The following is a 19973-nucleotide window of genomic DNA, read 5'->3' as shown; positions in this document are numbered from 1 at the left end:
TTACTGGGCTGTAATTTTTAGCTTTATGTCTATCACCCTTTCCTTTATACACAGGGGCTACTATAGCAACTCTCCGTTCATCTGGTATAGCTCCTTTGACTAAACAATAATCAAATAAGTACTTCAGATATGGTACTATATCCCAACCCATTGTCTTTAATATATCCCCAGAAATCTTATCAATTCCAGCTGCTTTTCTAGTTTTCAACTTTTGTATCTTATTGTAAATGTCATTGTTATCATATGTAAATTTTATTACTTCTTTAGTATTAGTCTCCTCCTCTATCTGGACATTATCCTTGTAACTTTGTGTTAATGATGTTAAATCTCATATTTACCTGAATAATTCAATTCAATATTTTTAGATGAAGATTCCGATAATGCCGTTTCTTATTATTTGCCTTATGTCACAAGACTCAGACACATCTTATAGCTGCGATGGGATAGGACAGGGTTAGGACTGGGAAGGAAGTGGGTGTGGCCTTAATTAAGGTACATCAGTCCCAGCATTTGCCTGATGTTAACATGGGAAAGCACAGAAAACCATCTGTCAGTGCTGCCAACAGTGGGGTTCGAACCCATTAACTCCCTAATGCAAGCTGATAGCTATGTCACCCAAACTGTGCAGCCACTTGCTCAGTAGGCCTAGTGTGATCTTTAAATATGAGTAGATAGGTTCTCTCCTTATCAATCACAGTTCTTCTGCAGTACCTCCCAAATGCAAGCTAACAACTACACGCCTCGAATCACGTAGCAAACTCGCTACAGCAAGTACTCGTATTACTCTGTATCGTTGGCAGAGATGATGAGGTGGCTAGGAAATACAAAACATTGTTGGTATGGCATTGGACAGTAAGAGTCTTCTGTCATTGTTCACTATATATTTATCTTCAAAATGCCACGAACCCGGGAAACAATGCCCTGTAGGATATCATTTAATAGCAAATAATGTTAATGTTTTTTGCATCCTACCAACTTCTTTAATGGTCTTGGAGATGCCAAGGTGCTAGAATATTTTCCCATAGGAGTTCTTTTACATGCTGGTAAATCTACCGACACAAGGCTGGCTTACAGACAGAATAATTAAAGCATAAGTCCATAGTGCAGATGTATGCATGTACAGTGAAACCCTGACAATATCCATCCGCGTAAGACATGTTTTCTCCCAGATCACTGCACATCCCTTAGATAAAGCCTTTAACATTTACCCTGTGCATTGCATTCAAATCCTGCCTATTGTGCTTCATTCGTGGAATTTTTTAAATTCATTTTCAGCAATATAGGGAAGGAAAATTAAATTTTTGTTACTTGTTCTCACTAGAGTCCCTAACTGATCTGTAAAGTATTCCACCCTTTGCTTTCTGGCTTTGCAAAGTATTGGGGCTCATTACTTGTGCTCTATATCCCTGAACAGGACAGTACTATACCATGACCACTATTTCATTACCCCTTCTCTCTTGCAGTTCTTTGCTAGTTCTGGAAAATTTTGCTTGTCAGTTTCATGTTTTCTTTGGTGTAGTGAAGTGTCTATCAGTATCAGTAGTAAACAAACAGCACTTTCTTTGTCAGGTAAATAAAACACTTAAAAAGGAAGGAAACCTCTTATTGGAACCGAATTAGAATCAGTTTTTCACTTCAAGTACCTTAGAAGTACAATCTTGAAATACAACACTGTCAAGCAGGACACAGAAAGCATCAAACTTTTACAGTCAAGTCAGAAACCTACTCTGGGACTGCAAAATGCACAAAAATCAAAAGAATCGTCGCCATAAGACCTATCTGTGTCGGTGCGACGTAAAGCCCGTAGCGAAAAAAAAAAAAAAAAAAAAAAAAAATCAAAAGCAACGCTGTACCACACCTATTTTGTACCAATTCTCCATGTGGTTTAGAAGCATGTACTGTCCTAAACAATGACTTACAGCAGAATTCAGGCGACAGAAATGAGATTCATTAGAACTATGAATCAAACTAATCAGAAGGACAAAATCAGGAAAGAAAACATAGGAGGGTAGCTGGTATTGAAGTCCCTATTACTTTTTTTTGCTAGTTGCTTTATGTAGCACCGACACAGATAGGTCTTATGGCGATGATGGGTTAGGGAAGGGCTAGGAGTGAGAAGAAAGCGGTCGTGTCCTTAATTAAAGTACAGTTGCCATTTGCCTGGTGTAAAAATGGGAAACCACGGAAAACCATCTTCAGGGCTGCCGACAGTGGGGTTTGAACCCACTATCTCCTAGATGCAAGCTCACAGCTGCGCACCCCTAACTGCACAGCCAACTCGCCCGGTGTACCTATTACTAGTGTAATAAAGAAGCATAAGGGCACATTATGAGAATTAAGAGCGAGAGACCTGCTACAAAGTACTATACTTTGACCTTACTGCCCAAGGAAAAAGAGCAAGAGGAAGGTCAGGCCAATGCTGGATAGAGACAGTAAAATCAAATGTGGAGGAGAGAGGTCTCAGATGGGAAGATATCCTGGAACAGAAGACGTATGCTGACAGGAAGAGATGGTGAGTGCTTGTACACCACACTCGGGATATTGGAGTTGGAAAATGATGATGGTGATGAAAGAAGCGTGATGAAAACGCCATCGAGCTAATGACCTCAATATTAGGCCCCTTTAAATAACAAGCAATAAAACATCATTCTTAATCAGAAACAACTTGCTGATACCATCGTCAACTTCAAGAACAACAATAAAGAATCATGATTCAATCACTACAACTGCTTCGTTGGGAGGATGCAAGAGGAGGAAAGTAAAGGATTTGGGGAAGATTTTAGTTGAATGGCTTCATCATTCCCAGAACTCAACAATACGTTGTATATTAGTTAATATACTGTAGCCTACGTACAGTTGGTAGTCCTTCCAATTAATAAGTGGTCCTGGTTAATACGTAAGTGAAGAGGGTTTTTCTGGGTTTTGCTGTAGGCTATGTGTGTGTGTGCGTGTGTGTGTGTGTGTGTGTGTGTGTGTGTGTGTGTGAAGGTCAGTGGCAAGGAACAAAAATAACTTTGAATTTCATTAAATAAAAAGAGACTTAGTGGAGACTCAAACTTGCACACCATCCACTACAATCAATCATTCACCACTGATCTGCATTTAGGACAGTCACCTAGGTAGCAGATTCCCTATTAGTTGTTTACCACTTTTCTAAAATAATTTCAAAGTAGCTGGATACTGATCAATAAATTTAGTGAATCATTCCAATCCCTAACTCCTCTCTCTATAAAAGAATATTTGCCACAATTCGTCCTCTTGAATGCCAACTTTATCTTCATATAATGGTCTTCCCTACTTTTAAAAACACCACTCAATCTTATTCATCTACTAACGCCATTCTGCACCATCTCTGCACTGACAGCTCAGAATATACTCCACCGCTTAGTCGATCAGCTTGTCTCCTTACTTCCAAGTCTTCCCAGCCAAAATTTGCAACATTTACACCATGACTTAACTCCTATTACAATGTCTAGTATATACAGGATAGTCGGAAACAACGTGAACCAGGTAGATGAGCATTAGAGGGTTGGTCTTACTGATTGAAAAAATAATTTGATATCTCGCGCCGTTGTCATTTTATCAGCTGCTGAAGTTAGCCAACCGGGTCCCTTCACGGATGAATTCAAATGGGTTTTTCATAGTGATGTTGTTAAATCTGCAGGTGGCTCAGGCGGGCTTGAGAGCCATGCAGAGAAATCAGCATGAAACACAAACACACCGTGGGTTCCAGCCGGTGTCACCGTAGCGATCTTGTCAGCTCGGAGGTCCATACTCAAATCCCACCCAATTTTCTTCGATTGGTGCTTTAAAGCCCATCCTAGGCGACGTGCAGATGTAGCAACACTGCCTCGCAAAGCCCATTTGATTGGTTCATTTCAGCAGCTGATAAAATGACAACGGTGCGAGATACTGAATTATTTTTTTCAAAATATTTATCAGTATGACCAACCCTCTAGTGCTCATATACATGGTTCATGTCATTTCTGACCACCCTCTATATACAATATATCTATTAGGTCAGAGAGAGAGAGAGAGAAAGGAATAAGAAAGGAACACATATGGTAGGACGAACACAATGGCAGTTTAGTGTGAGAAGAAGCAACGGAAACAGGAGATGAGGACAAACATGGAAACACAAAAGGACAAGGAGGTCTGCCCTTCTGATGAAGATGGGAAGCAGAAATGAAACAAGCTCTTCATGGGCTGAGAAGAGATGGATGTAGAAGAACTGGGATTGATGAGGAGAGAGCCTATCTACGAAGGGAGTTCAGTATATAATGCAACACATATTTTTTCTAAAAGCAGGTTGCTTTTATTGGGGATTCAAATACACCATGTTATTCCTTTTGCTACAGTATCCTACTTTTCAACATAATCTCTAGTCACTGCTACGGCCTTACGCCATCGTAATGTGAGGGTCTGCATGCCTGCACGGTATCAGTCGACTGGTCAGTGTCGGAGTCAACGTTGTGCTCATTGGTAACTTCCCCATCATCCTTGTAGTGCTTCCTGCGGAGCACATCATTCATTGGGCCAAACAGATGGAAGTCAGATGGCGCGACATCCGGGCTGTAGGGTGGATGAGGAAGAGCAGTCCACTGAAGTTTTGTGAGCTCCTGTCAAGTGCACAGACTTGTGTGAGGTCTTGCACTGTCGTTGAGAATGTGTTTGACTGTGATCTGTCGATCACCTCGAATAAGGGTGTCTGCACGTTCCGACTTTGCAGGTGTCATAGCTGTGTGCGGCCGACCGGCACCTGAGAGATCAGATAGGTTTGCTCAATCCTGTTTTGATGATGAAACATGCCTCGCCCAAGGACTCACCATACTTTTGTCCACTGCCAGGTCTCCATAGACATTCTGCAAGTGCCTATGAATATCTGTAATGCCCTGGTTTTCCGCCAAAAGAAACTCAATAATTGGTCTCTGTTTGGTATGTACCTTCATTACAGGTGCCATTTTGAAGACTAGTTATACTGCTGCCATCTACTGGATATTAATGAAACTCTATGAGGTGAAGCAAAACTCCAGTTTTTTAAAACCAAAATTGGCCAAGAAATAAAATGTGTTGCATTATATAATGAACGCCCCCCCATATTTAAAGATGGCAGTGTACGAAGATGTGGAGATTGTACGTGTCCTTTTGTGTTTCGATGCTTGTCCTTATCTCCTATTTCTCTTGCCCTGTCTTCCCACACTGACCTGCCAGTGTGTTCCTTTCTTACGCTCTCCCCCCCTTTCTCTCTCTCTCTCTCTTTTTCTGACTTCATTTTACACTTGTTTGTTCCTTTCTTATACTCATAGTATACGGCATATAACTTACTTAATTCTATTCCTTCTGTTACAATCCTTCTATAGCACTAACAACTTAGTGTCGTTCCTACTTAACCAATGTACTAGGGGAAATGCTTCCTGAAGAGTTGGCTTAAATGACTGCTTATAATAGTGTATGAAAAGTGAAACATTAAAATCTTGATATAGGAATTGATTTTAAACCCATATTTATAGACTAGTATGTAAGCCAGTCTTCGGCAGCCCAAATTACTACGTGAAAAGTTGTAACTTGAATAAAATATAATTGACAACATTCATGACGAAATGGGCACCATCTGAAAAATACTTGCAGAAATAAATAACTTGATTGAATATGAAAGAATTCTTTCAATACTTCATACAGTAGAACCTCTCTTCTGTGGACATCGTCGGTTCCGTGAAAAAACGCCCTTTATGAGAGGTGTCCACTAAAACAAGGATGTAAAAGTTAATCGAACATATTAATACCCAAGAACATCCACCTTAAATATAAGTATAAGGTCGATCGTTATTTAGATTATTTTAAACAATTTCTAACTAAATATTTGCCTGGGAAATATTCAAAGTGATAACACAGCCTTTACAATCATTACAGGTTCAGGAAGTAATCATTCAAATAGGGTGTGTAAATTTAGCGCATTTTTTTCTTTACTGCTATATTCTCGGAAAGGAAATAACGACCCAGAGTGACAAATTCTTTACTGCATTAATCTCACCTTTCAGATTATTTGTGATTTCTCGTGCTTTTTCTTGTAACATTGGCCAATTCACTCACAGTTTCTGTGCTCAATCACGTTTGAACCATTGACTTCCATATTCTTTTCACTCCCCAATTCCTATTTTCCTCCCACTCACTTAAAATTGTATTTTTGTTCTTAGTAAGTGTAGTTTTTATGAATTTGTTTTCAATCCAAATTCATTAGTTTTTATAAGTACAGTATTTATTACATTTTACAAGGGCTGTTTACCGTGGTCGTATTGTATCAACCATTCTCGCGGCAGTAATGCGCTGGCAACAGAGGAAAGGCGATGCTCATGTGTTTTGCAATACGTCAAGTTAGAAGTAAAGCGGTGCGGAGTATAGGAAAGAGTACTAAAGGCTGTACACATTTTACGGATACTGGGTCAGAATGAGTTTACCTACATTTGTTCAATAACTTACATACCTTTATAAATGGTCCGTTATTGGACATTATAAATTTTCCAGCTAACTCAGTCCTGGTTGCCAACGTTTTGCTTGGTGTTCTGATGCTTTATTATGTTGGTTTTGAATAGTAACTTGAAATATAGGTAGCGTTTACAGTCAGTGACCTTGGTAGTTTTCTTGGAATGACAGAAATAATCTAGTGTGGTGTCTTTCAGACACTGCATGACCACTCCCGGGTTAAAAAACAAAGATGATGGTGGCAAACTCAATTATATGCAAGTAGATCATTGTTAAATCACTTAACAGATCAAGAAATGAGTGGATAGTTTCATAACTGAGTCCTCTGATTTTGATATCCTGTTAATTGGGCCAAAAATTACCTGGGCAAGTTCAGTCATGAGAGAATCTATATCCATACAGGAAAGGCTAGTTGTGACTTTCCATTTTGTTGCTACGGGTGATTTATACACACCAGTCTTCAATATCTTATATCTTTTATTATATTTTAGTTTATTAATTAACCAACTAAGTCAATCAAGGCAACTACAAAATAAAGAAATAGTATAACCTTCTATTCATGTTCCTGTTCCTTTTGCCTGTAAATGAAGATAGAAGATTTACCATTTTCTTTTTGCACTCATTGATTCGTATCTCCCCTCACCAGGTTGGATAGCTCAGGTGGTAAGGCGCTGGCCTTCTGAGTTCAAGTTGGCGGGTTCAATCCCGGCTCAGTCCGGTGGTATTTGAAGGTACTCAGATATGTCAGCCTCGTGTTGGTAGATTTATTGGCACATTAAAGAACTCCTGCGTGACAAAATTCCGGCACTCGGCATCTCCGAAAAATATAAAAGTAGTTAATGGTACATAAAGCCTGGTATTTCACTTGATGTGTTGATCAACATTTTTGTCACTATTTCATTCCATTCTTTTTAATTGTATTAAAATGGTCCTTATGTTTGGGATTCCAGAAAATTTCTGTGTACCTGTACAGTTTAACAGTTAATTTGTTTGACCACTACATTGCATTATAAACTGAAGAATTGGAAATAGATAAAAATACCACTTGCAGATAAAGATACAGATTGTGGTTAAGTAGGACTGTGCAAACCCTATCCATACTTGTTGCAACATGCGCATGCAACTTCCTTTGATAGCTCACTGAAATATCGACACTCAGCAGACTGGAGTTTTATTGCTGGGTGACGTTGCAGGATTGCTGAAATGCACGTCATACTGCTTGCCATACTGCTCAGTTCGACGCCTTGTACACTGGTGTGTACACAACTATACATGAACTGCAACCAACAGAAGATTGTACACTCTGCACACTTCAGTTGAACACGTGCTGCATTGCTGCCTGCTTGTAGAGTATTGAAGGAGCTCAATCTCGCTATGGTAACCACTGTAATATGATAAACACTGTTGCTTTCAAGTGAATCCAAAACTTTTCAAGGAGAAAACACAATTAGACCTACAGCTAGGGCGATTTCCCTCAAACACAATTCTTTATTCAATTTTTATTCGTATATAATTCACTAATAATGTTATTGGTTTTATGCCCCACTAACTACTTTTACAGTTTATGGAGAGGCTTAGGTGCCAGAATTTTGTCCTGCAAGAGTTCTTTTACATACTAATATACCTACTGATATGAGGCTAGCATATTTGAGCACCTTCAAATATCACTATGGTAAGTTATGCTCAAACTTGCCAACTTGGTGTGAAAAGGTCAGCGTTCTAACCATCCGAGCTACTCACCCCGGTTTTATATAAAATTAATAGCCTAATCACAGTCCCATAAATTCACCTGCTGACACTGAAAGCATTGATGCATTTGGATATTTTTTCAATTGTGGGATGATAATAATGATAATAATAATAATAATAATAATAATAATAATAATAATAATAATAATAATAATAATAATAATAATAATAATAATGGTGGTAGAAAAGGCCTACTGCAGGTGCTTTTAAGTTGACGATGGGACCCCTTGGACCAGAGTCCAGACTACAGAATCAGATAAGTAAAGTCGTGTCCTCGTTCCGAGGTGGTGCAGCTCTTTGCAGGCACACTCTTAATAAAGGTGAGCTGTATGTACCATTTTAACCACATACCAGTCCTCCTTCCATTCAAGTACTTTGAATCAAATCCATGCCCCTGAGGAGGGCACCATTTCACTGCGAAGGTGGATAATAATTTTGTAAACAACCTACATGATTTACATATCATTAAAAAGCCTATACTGTAGAAGCTCAATTTAATGCGGTTGTTAGGGTGCATGTTTTACCCGATGTTATAGCTTAATTACAGTAAATGGAAAGTGACCTATAGGGTAACAGAAGATTGGGGAAAAATAGTAGGCTCCCAGAAAACACAATTTTATGAAAGACACTGTATCTAAAATACTCACATTCGACATTTTTATTCATCGTGCAAACAATTATGTTCAATTTTAACGTATGCTTTTCTCATTTTGTGACATCGCATCACCTGCACCGAACTCTAGACTTAACTAGGAGATTGTCTGACAAAAGCTAAAAACCAACATGGTCACTTGTTAAGGCAAACAAGTTTAAGTTGTTTAATAGACAGGCATGCAGTTTCTAAAATGCCATCTGGTGATCCCTTGAAATTCTGTTTAGCACAGAGTCGGTAACAGTTATAGATGGTATCGCACAATCCCTCTATGGAGTTCATTGTTACATTTAAAAAATAAGATCTTTATTGATGATTCTTTTTCGGAGACATGCTTTGTACCATGTTCAATCTGAATCCACAGTGAATCGGGCTGCATTTAACTTGGTTCCCACTGTATTATATGCTTGAAAATTAAAACTCATTCACTTTTCTGACTCCGAGGATAAGTGAAATATGGGCCTTGTAAGTTACTAGAAATAATACAAGGGTTGGGGCATAAGTCAAGGCAACTATTTTTCCCCCCACAAAATTTGCATTGTTCTACGAATAATAATGGCGTGCGGCCTCCGAAGAGGTCTGATGCAAGTCTTTTGAGTTGACGCTGTATAGGCGACCTGTGTGTCTGTGAGGATGGGGCCCTTCCTCTGATGAATTGTAATGCTAAATACGCCACACACACCCAGTCCCCAAGCCATCAGAATTAACCAATGAAGGTTAAAATCCCCAACCAAACCAGGAATCAGACCCGGGACCTTCTGGACCAAAGGAGCCATGGAGCCGGGCAAACTCGTGTCCTTGTTCTGAGGTGGTTCAGCTCTTTTTCAGGCACACCCCTATTGGAGGTGAGCTGCATGTACCATTTTAAGCACATACCAGACCTTCTGCCATTCGTAAATCTCTGGCAGTACCGGGAATGAAACCCAGACCCCCAAGGACGGCAGCTAGTAGTGCTCACTGTTATGCTACGGAGGTGGACACGTTGCTAATGTGCAATGGTCATATAGGCTGGAAAGCATGACACACATAGTACATGGACACAGCACAAGATGGTGGTGTATTGGACAGGTATCACGCAGAGGGCGATGGGATTGCAGTAGTGAGTCAGGCTCCGTGCAGAATGGAGGTGACAAGGCAAGTACTGGAACACCTGCCATACTCACCGGACCTATATCCGTGTGATTTTGATCTTATCCCCAAAGTGAAATAAGCACTGTATGGGAGATGGTTTGGGACACGAGTTGTTAATCAGACGTGGTGAAGTGACTAGTATCCGACATCTTCTGCATTACTGACAATGTGTTATGAGCAATCTTGGGGACTACTTTGAGGATTTACCATCAGTGTTACTTTAAACATTATGTAGCACAAGGATTTCATGTTGACAGTTTCCTCGCTTTATTTCCTACACTTGGTAAACCTACTACTTGGCATTATTCATACATTCCACAGCACCTTACACTCCCACTCCTATCTGTATTATATTTCCATTTTTGTGGATAATATCAATTTTGATGCTTTGCTACATCCATTTAAAAATTTTGAAAATTTGAAAAGACCAAAGTTCAATTTTTGCAAAATTTTTTGTTCGACTTGATGTGGAATGTCCCATACAATACAACATCTCCCTCAAATTGTAATTCACTTGCATTCACTTGCATTTCTTGAGTGTAACTGTGTAACTGGAATTCAACAGGACATCATCATCATCATCATCCTCCTTTCATGTATTAGTCCTATGGAAGAACTGTTACGGTCAATACAAATGATTTGCATTTTCACGCCATCTCTTCCTGGAGTGTCCAAGAAATCTCTTCCCACCGGGGCAGTAGTTTATGACTGCTTTGGGGATCCTGCTTCAGTCCATCCTGTTTAGGTGTTCTAGCCAATTTCTTGGTATTCATAGATGTGTTCCAATATAGGTCTGTTTTTTAAGGTCATTCAGCACATCTGTATTTTTTTTTGTGTTCCCACTCAGTGACTCCTGCTGTTCGCAGCATGTATTTCATTTCAGCTGTAGTTACGCTTCTCTCATCGCATTTCCTCAGGGTCCGCGCTTCATTTCCATAGCCAAGTACAGGGTTTTGTGGGTTTTGTAGATTCTTGTACAGGTGTGTTTTTGAACTAATGATGGTCTTAAAACTTTATTGATGATTCCCAAACATCTGTTAAATTTGGAGATTCTCTCAGGTATGTCCAGTTCTTCAAAGTAAGACAGTTTGTAGCCGAGGTATTTAAAATCATTTACTCTTTCCAAAATGTTGTTATTTAAGCAGATCTTGCTTCTTACTGGTTCCTTGCCACAGGACATATTGGGGCAAATATTAATTTATGTAAGGAGGGATGATAATTATTCATTATTTTTAAGAATTTATCAAGGGAAATGTTCGATAAATTTCCAAATTACCGGTATGTAAAATCTAGTAGAAAATCTGCCACCTGGACTACAGTCCTAAGTGCAGATTAATGATGACTGATTGATTCTGAAAAGAATTGGACAGGATACCTACTGAACTTTCTGCTGTTCTATACTTCCTCCTTCCCATGGGCCTCTCCAAATTATAGGTACTATCTCAGTTATAGTTCCTTAGCCTGGACTCAAGAAACTCTTTTTTTTTTGCTTGGGTTTTAACGTCCCAGCAACTCAGATAGGTTTATGGTGACGATAAGAAAGGACTAAGACTGGAATGGTAACAGCTTTGGCCCTAATTAAAGTACAGCCCCAGCATTTGAAAACCATCTTCAGGTCTGCCGATGGCGGGGTCTGAACCCACACTTTTTTGAAAGAAAGCTAAAAGCTAAACAGTTCTAACTTTCATTAAAAAAGTCAGATCTTTACTACAAAAATTTGGCAGAATTCTACCTAATTTCTGGCAAACCTCTGCGAAGATAAAGCTCTGAGTACTGAGTGCAATGAAGAAGACCAGAAACATCTGCCTGTCCATTAGATATTTTTTTTGCGTGCTTCGAACATATTCAGGTAGATGGTAGCACAAATTGTCAATTCTTATCTGTCTTTCCATATTCTTGTTCCACAATCATGTAAAACCCACAGCAAATATTTTTATGAAAATTATTATTGTTTCAGTTTTGAATCAAGTTATAAGGAAATATGAAATAAAAATTAATAAATTACATAGATGTGTTATAGAGCTAAACACAGAGTTCACCATTGAACCTATATCAATATTAACTGTAACATTTTGTTTTCAGCTTTACATCTTTCTAAAACTTTTCCCCCTAACAGTTGCCAAAATAGCTCCTTCCAATTTTTCCAGTCTGTCTAACAAGCCTGTGGCTTCACTCCTTGTCACTCACTGGTTTCTCAGTAGTGTTATTTCCAATATTACTTAGTGTCTCTAATAGGTGATAGGGGCTGCTTGGCTGAAGCAGCTCACCTGGAAGGATGTGGGTTCAAATCTCTGGCAGGAAAACAAAAAATTGTAAGGAACAAGATTTCCAATTCTGGAGGTGCATATGGCTGTGAGGTTCATTCAGCCTACATGAAAAATGAATACCAGATTAACTCCTGGGTGCAAAGGCAAAGACACTCTAGCCCACCAAATAGTGTTGGGTACTGAATGTATGATTCGAAGCAGTGTATCGATTCATTCAAGTGTCCGAGTGAATCAATTCACAGGAACGGCAAGCTCACGGCACATGATTCAGCTTACTCCCAGCGGACAGTGCTGAGTGGCGCACTCACTGGACGTTGACGGGGAGCCGAGCTTCCGCTGCAGCGAGACATTGAATCATGGCACATCGAAAGAATCGTGAATGAGCGCGGCTCAGTGAGACACATGATACACACGGCTCCTTATCGGCTCACTGGACACGCGGAGAGCCGAGCTTCCGCTGCAGCAAGACAGTGAATCGTGGCACATCGAAAGAACCGTGAACGAGCGCGGCTCAGTGAGACACATGATACACACGGCTCCTTATCGGCTCACTGGACACGCGGAGAGCTGAGCTTCCGCTGCAGCGAGACATACAGTGAACCATGGCACATCGAAAGAATCGTGAACGAGCGCGGCTCAATGAGACACAAGATACATACGGCTCCTTATCGGCTCACTGCAGCGAGACATACAGTGAGCCATGCTACACTGAAAGAATCGTATGCTATAATGGACTCTCGAGCTCAGCTCATTTGAAAATAATACCCATTTGCATTCACTGGCCTCTTCTTACAGGGAGGTTTAAATAATGGATGGATTTATTTGCAGTGTTAAAAAGTTAGTCACAACATAATTCTGAAGTAGCTAGTAAGTAGGTAGGCTATTAGGTTATACTATTTATTAGTTTAATGAACCTTAGTATTATAACTTAGTTGACATTTGACAATTAAACTCGACTCTAGCCTGCCCTATGACTATGAGTCATGCTCATGACCACTCAAAGTACCTGTTTTATATTGGGAAGAACGGCTCAGTATTCTCTCAGTTCATATGTCACATCGTTGCACAAGACTTCAATCATATGTGGACAGAGGCAATAACAGTATGTTGAATCAGAAAACCAGTGGGCTACTGTAAATCTCGGGTAGCCTATACAAAATATGACTATTAAAAAAAATCCTCAGCTGATAGAAAAATATTTTTCTTAAAAAAATGACTGAGCGAGTTGTCGTGCGGTTAATATCGCGTGGCTATGCGCTTGCATTCGGGGGATGGTGGGTTCGAATCCCACCGTCAGCAGCCGTTAAGATGGTTTTCCGTAGTTTCCCCATTTTCACACCAGGAAATGCTGGGACTGTACCTTAATTCAGGTCATGGCTGCTACCTTCCTAATCCTAACCTTTCCCACCCTGCGTCGCCGGAAACCTTCGATGTATTAGAGTAACTAGCATTTTTTCTAAGAAAGGAGTTCATAGTATGAAGACCAGATGGCAGCTGCAAGCACTGAATGCTGTTGCTGCTACCTTACCAGCACATACTACACAGATGCAGTAGGAGCGGTGACCAATGAGCCGTGAATCGGATCACTGTATCGATTCAGTAACGTGAACGGAATCAAATGAATCGATTCAGTAAAATGAATCGAATGTCCCATCACTACCACCAAGTGCTGAGGTTATGGATACTGGAAGCCTTTACCTTTCACCCCTCCAAGGCCTTCATGGCCTGTATGGAGTTGATCCCAGTCTTTATTTAAACTGTAGTACACATCACTTCTCTCCTTTGCTGAAACATTTCTAGAAACAGTTAGATGTGTTTGTAAGGTTTTCCACCCATGTTTTAAGGCAATAAAAACCAAATTCTTCTTCTTGACCACTTCCTTCTGCCTCTCGGTGTCAGGCCTTCCAACCATATTTTGTACTCTGTTCTGTCCCACACCAACTTCCTTACTTTATTTGGGTCTTATCCCTGGTACTTTGCAATTTCACTGACCATCCGATCCTAGTCCATCCATGGGTGTCCCTTTCTTCTGGTTCCCTCACGTGTAGCTCCAAACACTTGCTCAGATTTCAGCATCCATACAAACCAGGTGACCAAACCATCTGAGTGACTTCTTGTCAATGCCATCCTCTACAGAAATCACCCCAAGCTCTTCTTTTCCAGCTTTGTTCCATGTTCTATCTTTCCTAGTCTCGTTGACAACTTGGCATAGGTATTTCATTTCGGGTACTCTGCAGTCATGCTTTTTTCCTCCAGTCCAAGTCTCTGAGCCATGCACTGAAGTTGGCTTATAGAACTAAAGCTTTGCCTTCTGTGACACTTCTTTTTTACTGACTAAGCCCTGAATCAGCTGGTAAGAGATGTCATCGGCTTTCTGAACTCTGTTATTGATTTCATGTTCAATCTTAGCATACTCAGCAATTACTGTTAGAACTGACTTGCTCCCATTGTTCTCCCTTCCAGCGGATGTTGATATATTCTGCCTAGCCTCCAACCTTCATACCTTATTCTCCATGTGCACTTGCCCACTCTGTCACTGTCTCCTGTCAATTGCCCACTTCTTTTACATTGCTGTACCACTTAGTCCATGAAAATTATGAATAACAAGGGGACTCAGTCTATCTCTTTGTTTCATGCCCTTTTCCACCCTGAAGGATTTTCTTTCCATTAATCCTGAACATTCCCAGAACATCTTCATAAATGCTCCGAATTACTCTTAACAATCTTATCTTGTGCTTGAAGGTTCCAATCAAGGTGCATACTTCTTCCTTAGGCACAGAATTAAATGTTGCAGCTATATCTAAGAATGCCAAATCTACCTCCTTCCCCTGGCTATTCATATTCTTGGTCAACATTCAGATGCAACTGATATGGTCTTGGGTTTGTCGCCGAGTTCTAAAAGCAGCTCATTCTTCCCCTAATGCTTGTTCAACACTCTGTCATATATGCTTTTCACCAATCCTTATGTACGGTTTAAACACTACACAGGAAAGCAACAAGAACTTACAGAGTGAATGCTGAAAGGCGTAACAGTCTACAATGAATGAATGTATATAATATTATTCCAGTGTAAAATCATTTCACCTTTTGCATATTTCTAGTTACGTTGGCACCACTTTATCGAAGTACTAGATTGATGAAACACACTTTTCTAGATGTTTTTCTGTATGTTTTTGTGAAGAAAATATGTCTGACTGTCCTTATAGGTACACTAGAAACCAACAGTGCAGTACCGCCGATCTACATCACCAAGTATAATCGCTTTGTGGACAACATTCTGGAGAGAGTGAACCGTGTTTTACGTAAGAACTATGACCCCGTCAACGTACGACTACAGAACAACAATAATAACAACAACAATAATAATAAAAATAAGAAAAACAAGAAGAAGAATGGTCCAGTGCGTCGTAAGGGTGCGAAGGTGGGGAACAAGAGACGACCACGACCACGAGCCATTCTGATCAGGTAAACATAGCAAAAGAACACACTTACTATTCCTTAATACTCCACAATAATATGTTTTTCTTCTCAAAACAATTCTTCATCTTTCAGTGTCTCCTACTTCTTCTGTTCTAAACTTACTGCAAAATATTCTTCAGATCAAGTCAAATCGAATGAATTCACTTGGAATCGGACATTATCCCTGGTATAATATAATAATTTTGTGTGGCTATTTCTCGCCCTTGTAAGGCAGACCCTCCAGTGAGGGTGGGCGGCATCAGCTATGTGTCGGTAACTGCATGTTATTGTGGTGGAGGATAGTGTTATGTGTGAATTGCAGGATGTTGGGGGCAGCACAAACACCCAGTCCCTGAGCCAATGGAATTAACCGTTTAAGGTTAAAATCTCCGACCCAGCCGGGAATCGAACCTGGGACCCTCTAGACCAAAGGCCAGCACGCTAACCATTTAGCCATGGACCCGGGCATTATCCCTGGTGACAAATATATCATAAATGCCTGCCTGTTAAGACATCAGCCTGGAAGCTGGTTGGATTATCATATAGCACAATCAGTCAGTCAATCAATCAATCAATCAATCAATCAATCAATCAATCAATCAATCAATCAATCAATCAATGATCTGCATTTAGGGCTGTCGTCCAGATGGCAGATACCCTATCAAATGTTTACCTAACTTTCTAAAAAATGTTTTCAAAGAACTTTGAAATTTATCGAATATTTCCCTTGACAAAGTGTTCCATCCCTTATTCCTTATCTTATAAATACTTGCCCCAATTTCTCTTCTTAAATTCCAACTTCATCTTCATATTTTGATTTTTCATATTTTTTAAAAGCTCCACTGAAGCTTATTCGTCTACTAATGTCATTCCATTCCATCTCTCCACTGACAGCACGGAACATACTGATTATAATACCAACATAAATGGTCTGTTATTAGACATACTGCTTAGCCGAGCAGCTTGTCTCCTCATTCCCAAGTCTTCCCAGTCCAAAGTTAGCAACATTTTCACCGGGCGAGCTGGCCATGCAGTTAGGGGTGCGCAGCTGTGAGCTCACTTCTGAGAGACATCGGGTTAGAATCCTACGGTCGGCAGCCCTGAAGATGGTTTTCCATGGTTTTCCATGGTTTCCCATTTTTACACCAGGCAAATGCTGGGGTTGTACCTTAATAAATTAAGGTCACGGCCACTTCATTCCTATTCCTTTCCTGTCCCATCATCGCCATAAGACCTATCTATGTCAGTGCGACGTAAAGCATATAGCAAAAAAATAGCAACATTTTCATAACACCTCTTTTTTGTCAGAAATCATCACGTACAAATCATGCTGCTTTCTTTTGGATTTTTTCCAGTTCTTGTATCAAGTAATCATGGTGTGGGTCCCATATACTGGAACCATACTCTAATTGGGGTCTTACCAGAGACTTATATGCTCTCTCCTTTACATCTTTACTATGACCTTAAATACCCTCATAACCATGTGAGGATATCTGTTTCCTTGCTTTACAACCTCATTAATGTGATTACCCCAATAAAGATCATTCCTTACAGTAACACCTAGGTACTTATAGTGATCTCCATGAGGTACTTTCACCCTATCAACACCGTGAGAGGACATTTCCTCTTGGTGAAACAGCCTGACTTTGCAACCTGTTTAGCATCATACCATTGTCTGCTGTCAATCTCACAACATTGTCTAGGTCTTTTTTGCAGTCGCTCATAATCCTGTAACTGATTTACTACTCTATACAGTATATTATCATCCGCAGAAACCTTATCTGTGATTCCAGTTCTTTACTCAGATCATTTCTATACATAAGAAAATATAAAGGTCCAATTATAGTGCCTTGTAGGACCCTCCTCTTAATCATTACAGGATCAGACAATGCTTCTCCTACTTCAATTATCTGAGCTCTGTTCTTAGAATTTAGGCACCCATCCAACCACTATTTTATCTAGTCTAATAGCCCTCACTTTTATCAGTAGCCTCCCATGATCTACCCTAGGTCAATAACAATACAGTCCATTTACGGGGTTATAGTGAAACCACAGAAAACAATGGTGATCCCATAATGCAGCATACAAGGCAGGATGAGGAGTGAGGTAGTTTTATATTGCTTTCCTTAGTGGGCTAGAAAGTGCTATTGCAGCATTCAGATCCACTGATCATGCTCCAAACTCAGCACCACCCATACCTACTCATACCTCAGCAACTTCCATACTGTCACAGCCATAAGTAAATTGTAGACTATGGTAGAAGCTCCATTTTGCTCTGTCCTGGGCCAGAAGACAAGTGCAAAATATATTGTATATATCAAGGAACAGAAACAGGCTAACAACATAAATATAGTTATACTTGTAAATACAAAGAGTGGAATGCAAGAACACTGCTTTTAAAGGGGGAGAAAAAGAAAAAAGCCCCAATGGGTTGATATAAATAATACAAAAGAGCTTGACAACTTCACAGGCTTCCATAATGACTGCCAGTATACACAAACACTGAATGTTCTTAACACTCCATACACCATTAGACTTCCAAAAATATTAAAATTTTACAAGAGTGTGTACTCTTCAAGGCAGTTTGGGTTTAGGAAAGGTTATTCCACTGAAGCTCAACTTGTAGGATTCTAGCAAGATATAAGAGATATCCTGGATTCAGGAGGTCAAATAGACTGTATTGTGATTGACCTATCTAAGGCAATTGATAGGGTAGATCATGGGAGACTACTGGCAAAAATGAGTGCAATTGGACTAGACAAAAGAGTGACTGAATGGGTGGCTATATTTCTAGAAAATAGATCTCAGAGAATTAGAGTAGATCACCATTGTTTTCTGTGGTTTCACTATAACCCCATAATTAAGAGGGGAATTCCTCACAGCAGCATTAATACACCTCTGTTTTCTTATTCATATAAATGATATGAGTAAAGAAGTGGAATCAGCGATAAGGCTTTCTGCGGATTTTGTATAGAGTAATAAATAAGTTACAAGATTGTGAGAAACTGCAAAATGACTTTGATAATGTTGTGAGATGGACAGTAAGCAATGGTATGGTGATAATCGGGGTTAAGTCAGGTTGTGAGTTTCACAAATAGGAAAAGTCCTCTAGTTTTAATTACTATCATTGATGGGGTGAAAGTTCCTTTTGGGGATCATTGTAAGTACCTAGAGGTTAATATAAAGGAAGATCTTCATTGGGGTAATCACATAAATGGGATTGTAAATAAAGGGTACAGGACTCTGCAGATGGTTATGAGGGTATTTAGGGGTTGTAGGAAGGATGTAAACGAGAGGGCATATAAGTCTCTGGTCAGCTCAACTAGAGTATGGTTCCAGTGTATGGGACCCTCATCAGGATTACTTGATTCAAGAACTGGAAAAATCCAAAGAAAAGCAGCTGTATTTTTTCTGGGTGATTTCCGACAAAAGAGTAGCATTACAAAAATGTTGCAAAGTTTTTGCTGGGAAGATTTGGGAGAAAGGAGACGAGCTGCTCAAATAAGTGGTATGTTCCAAGCTGTCAGCGGAGAGATGGTGTGGGATGACAATAGTAGATGAATAAGTTTGAGTGGTGTCTTTAAAAGTAGGAAAGATCACAATATCAAGATAAAACTGGAATTCAATAGAACAAATTGGGGCAAATATTCGTTTATAGGATGGGAGTTAGGAATTGAAGTAACTTACCAAGGGAGATGTTAAATAAATTTCCAATTTCTTTGCAGTCATTTAAGAAAAGGCTAGGAAAATAACAGATAGGGAATCTGCCACCTGGGCAACTGCCCAAAATGCAGATCAGTAGTGACTGATTGATAACAAAGCCGATGAAGTTTGTTTTAATGGTTTTATAAGGGACTTACATTTTGTTTTAATGTACAGTATCATCTCTCAACATTTTATAACATGCCACAATCACTGGCAAAACTTGTATTTTTAGATAGTGCTTTAATTGCATAATGTTTAGCTGAGGATGGCCTAACTGGGCTGAAACATGTCCTGAATATAGACTATTTAATTAGAATAGTGTAAATAAACCCCGGTCTAGAAAGCCAAGAATAACGGCCGAAAGGATTCGTCGTGCTGACCACACGTCACCTCGTAATCTGCAGGCCTTCGGGCTGAGCAGCGGTCGCTTGGTAGGCCAAGGCCCTTCAAGGGCTGTAGTGCCATGGGGTTTGGTTTTGTTTAGTGTAAATAAACACTGAACAGGTGGGACCAAATATTATATTACTGTC

General features: G+C 39.8%; 1 protein-coding gene across 3 annotated transcripts in view; it reads left to right on the top strand.

Annotated features, from left to right (window-relative positions):
* Positions 1 to 19973, top strand: part of ect (ectodermal) — a 76658-nt gene that overhangs the window by 43696 nt on the left and 12989 nt on the right. For all 3 annotated transcript variants that reach the window (XM_067150348.2, XM_067150349.2, XM_067150347.2), the window contains exon 4: positions 15486 to 15744. In XM_067150348.2, coding sequence (XP_067006449.2) covers positions 15486 to 15744 — 259 coding nt within the window. The remainder of the gene's footprint in view (positions 1 to 15485; positions 15745 to 19973) is intronic.

Source organism: Anabrus simplex, chromosome 6 (assembly GCF_040414725.1).
Source record: "Anabrus simplex isolate iqAnaSimp1 chromosome 6, ASM4041472v1, whole genome shotgun sequence".
NCBI classification, from domain to species: Eukaryota; Metazoa; Arthropoda; class Insecta; order Orthoptera; family Tettigoniidae; genus Anabrus; species Anabrus simplex.
Note: the sequence above shows the minus strand (reverse complement) of the source record. Positions and strands in the feature narration are given on the sequence as shown.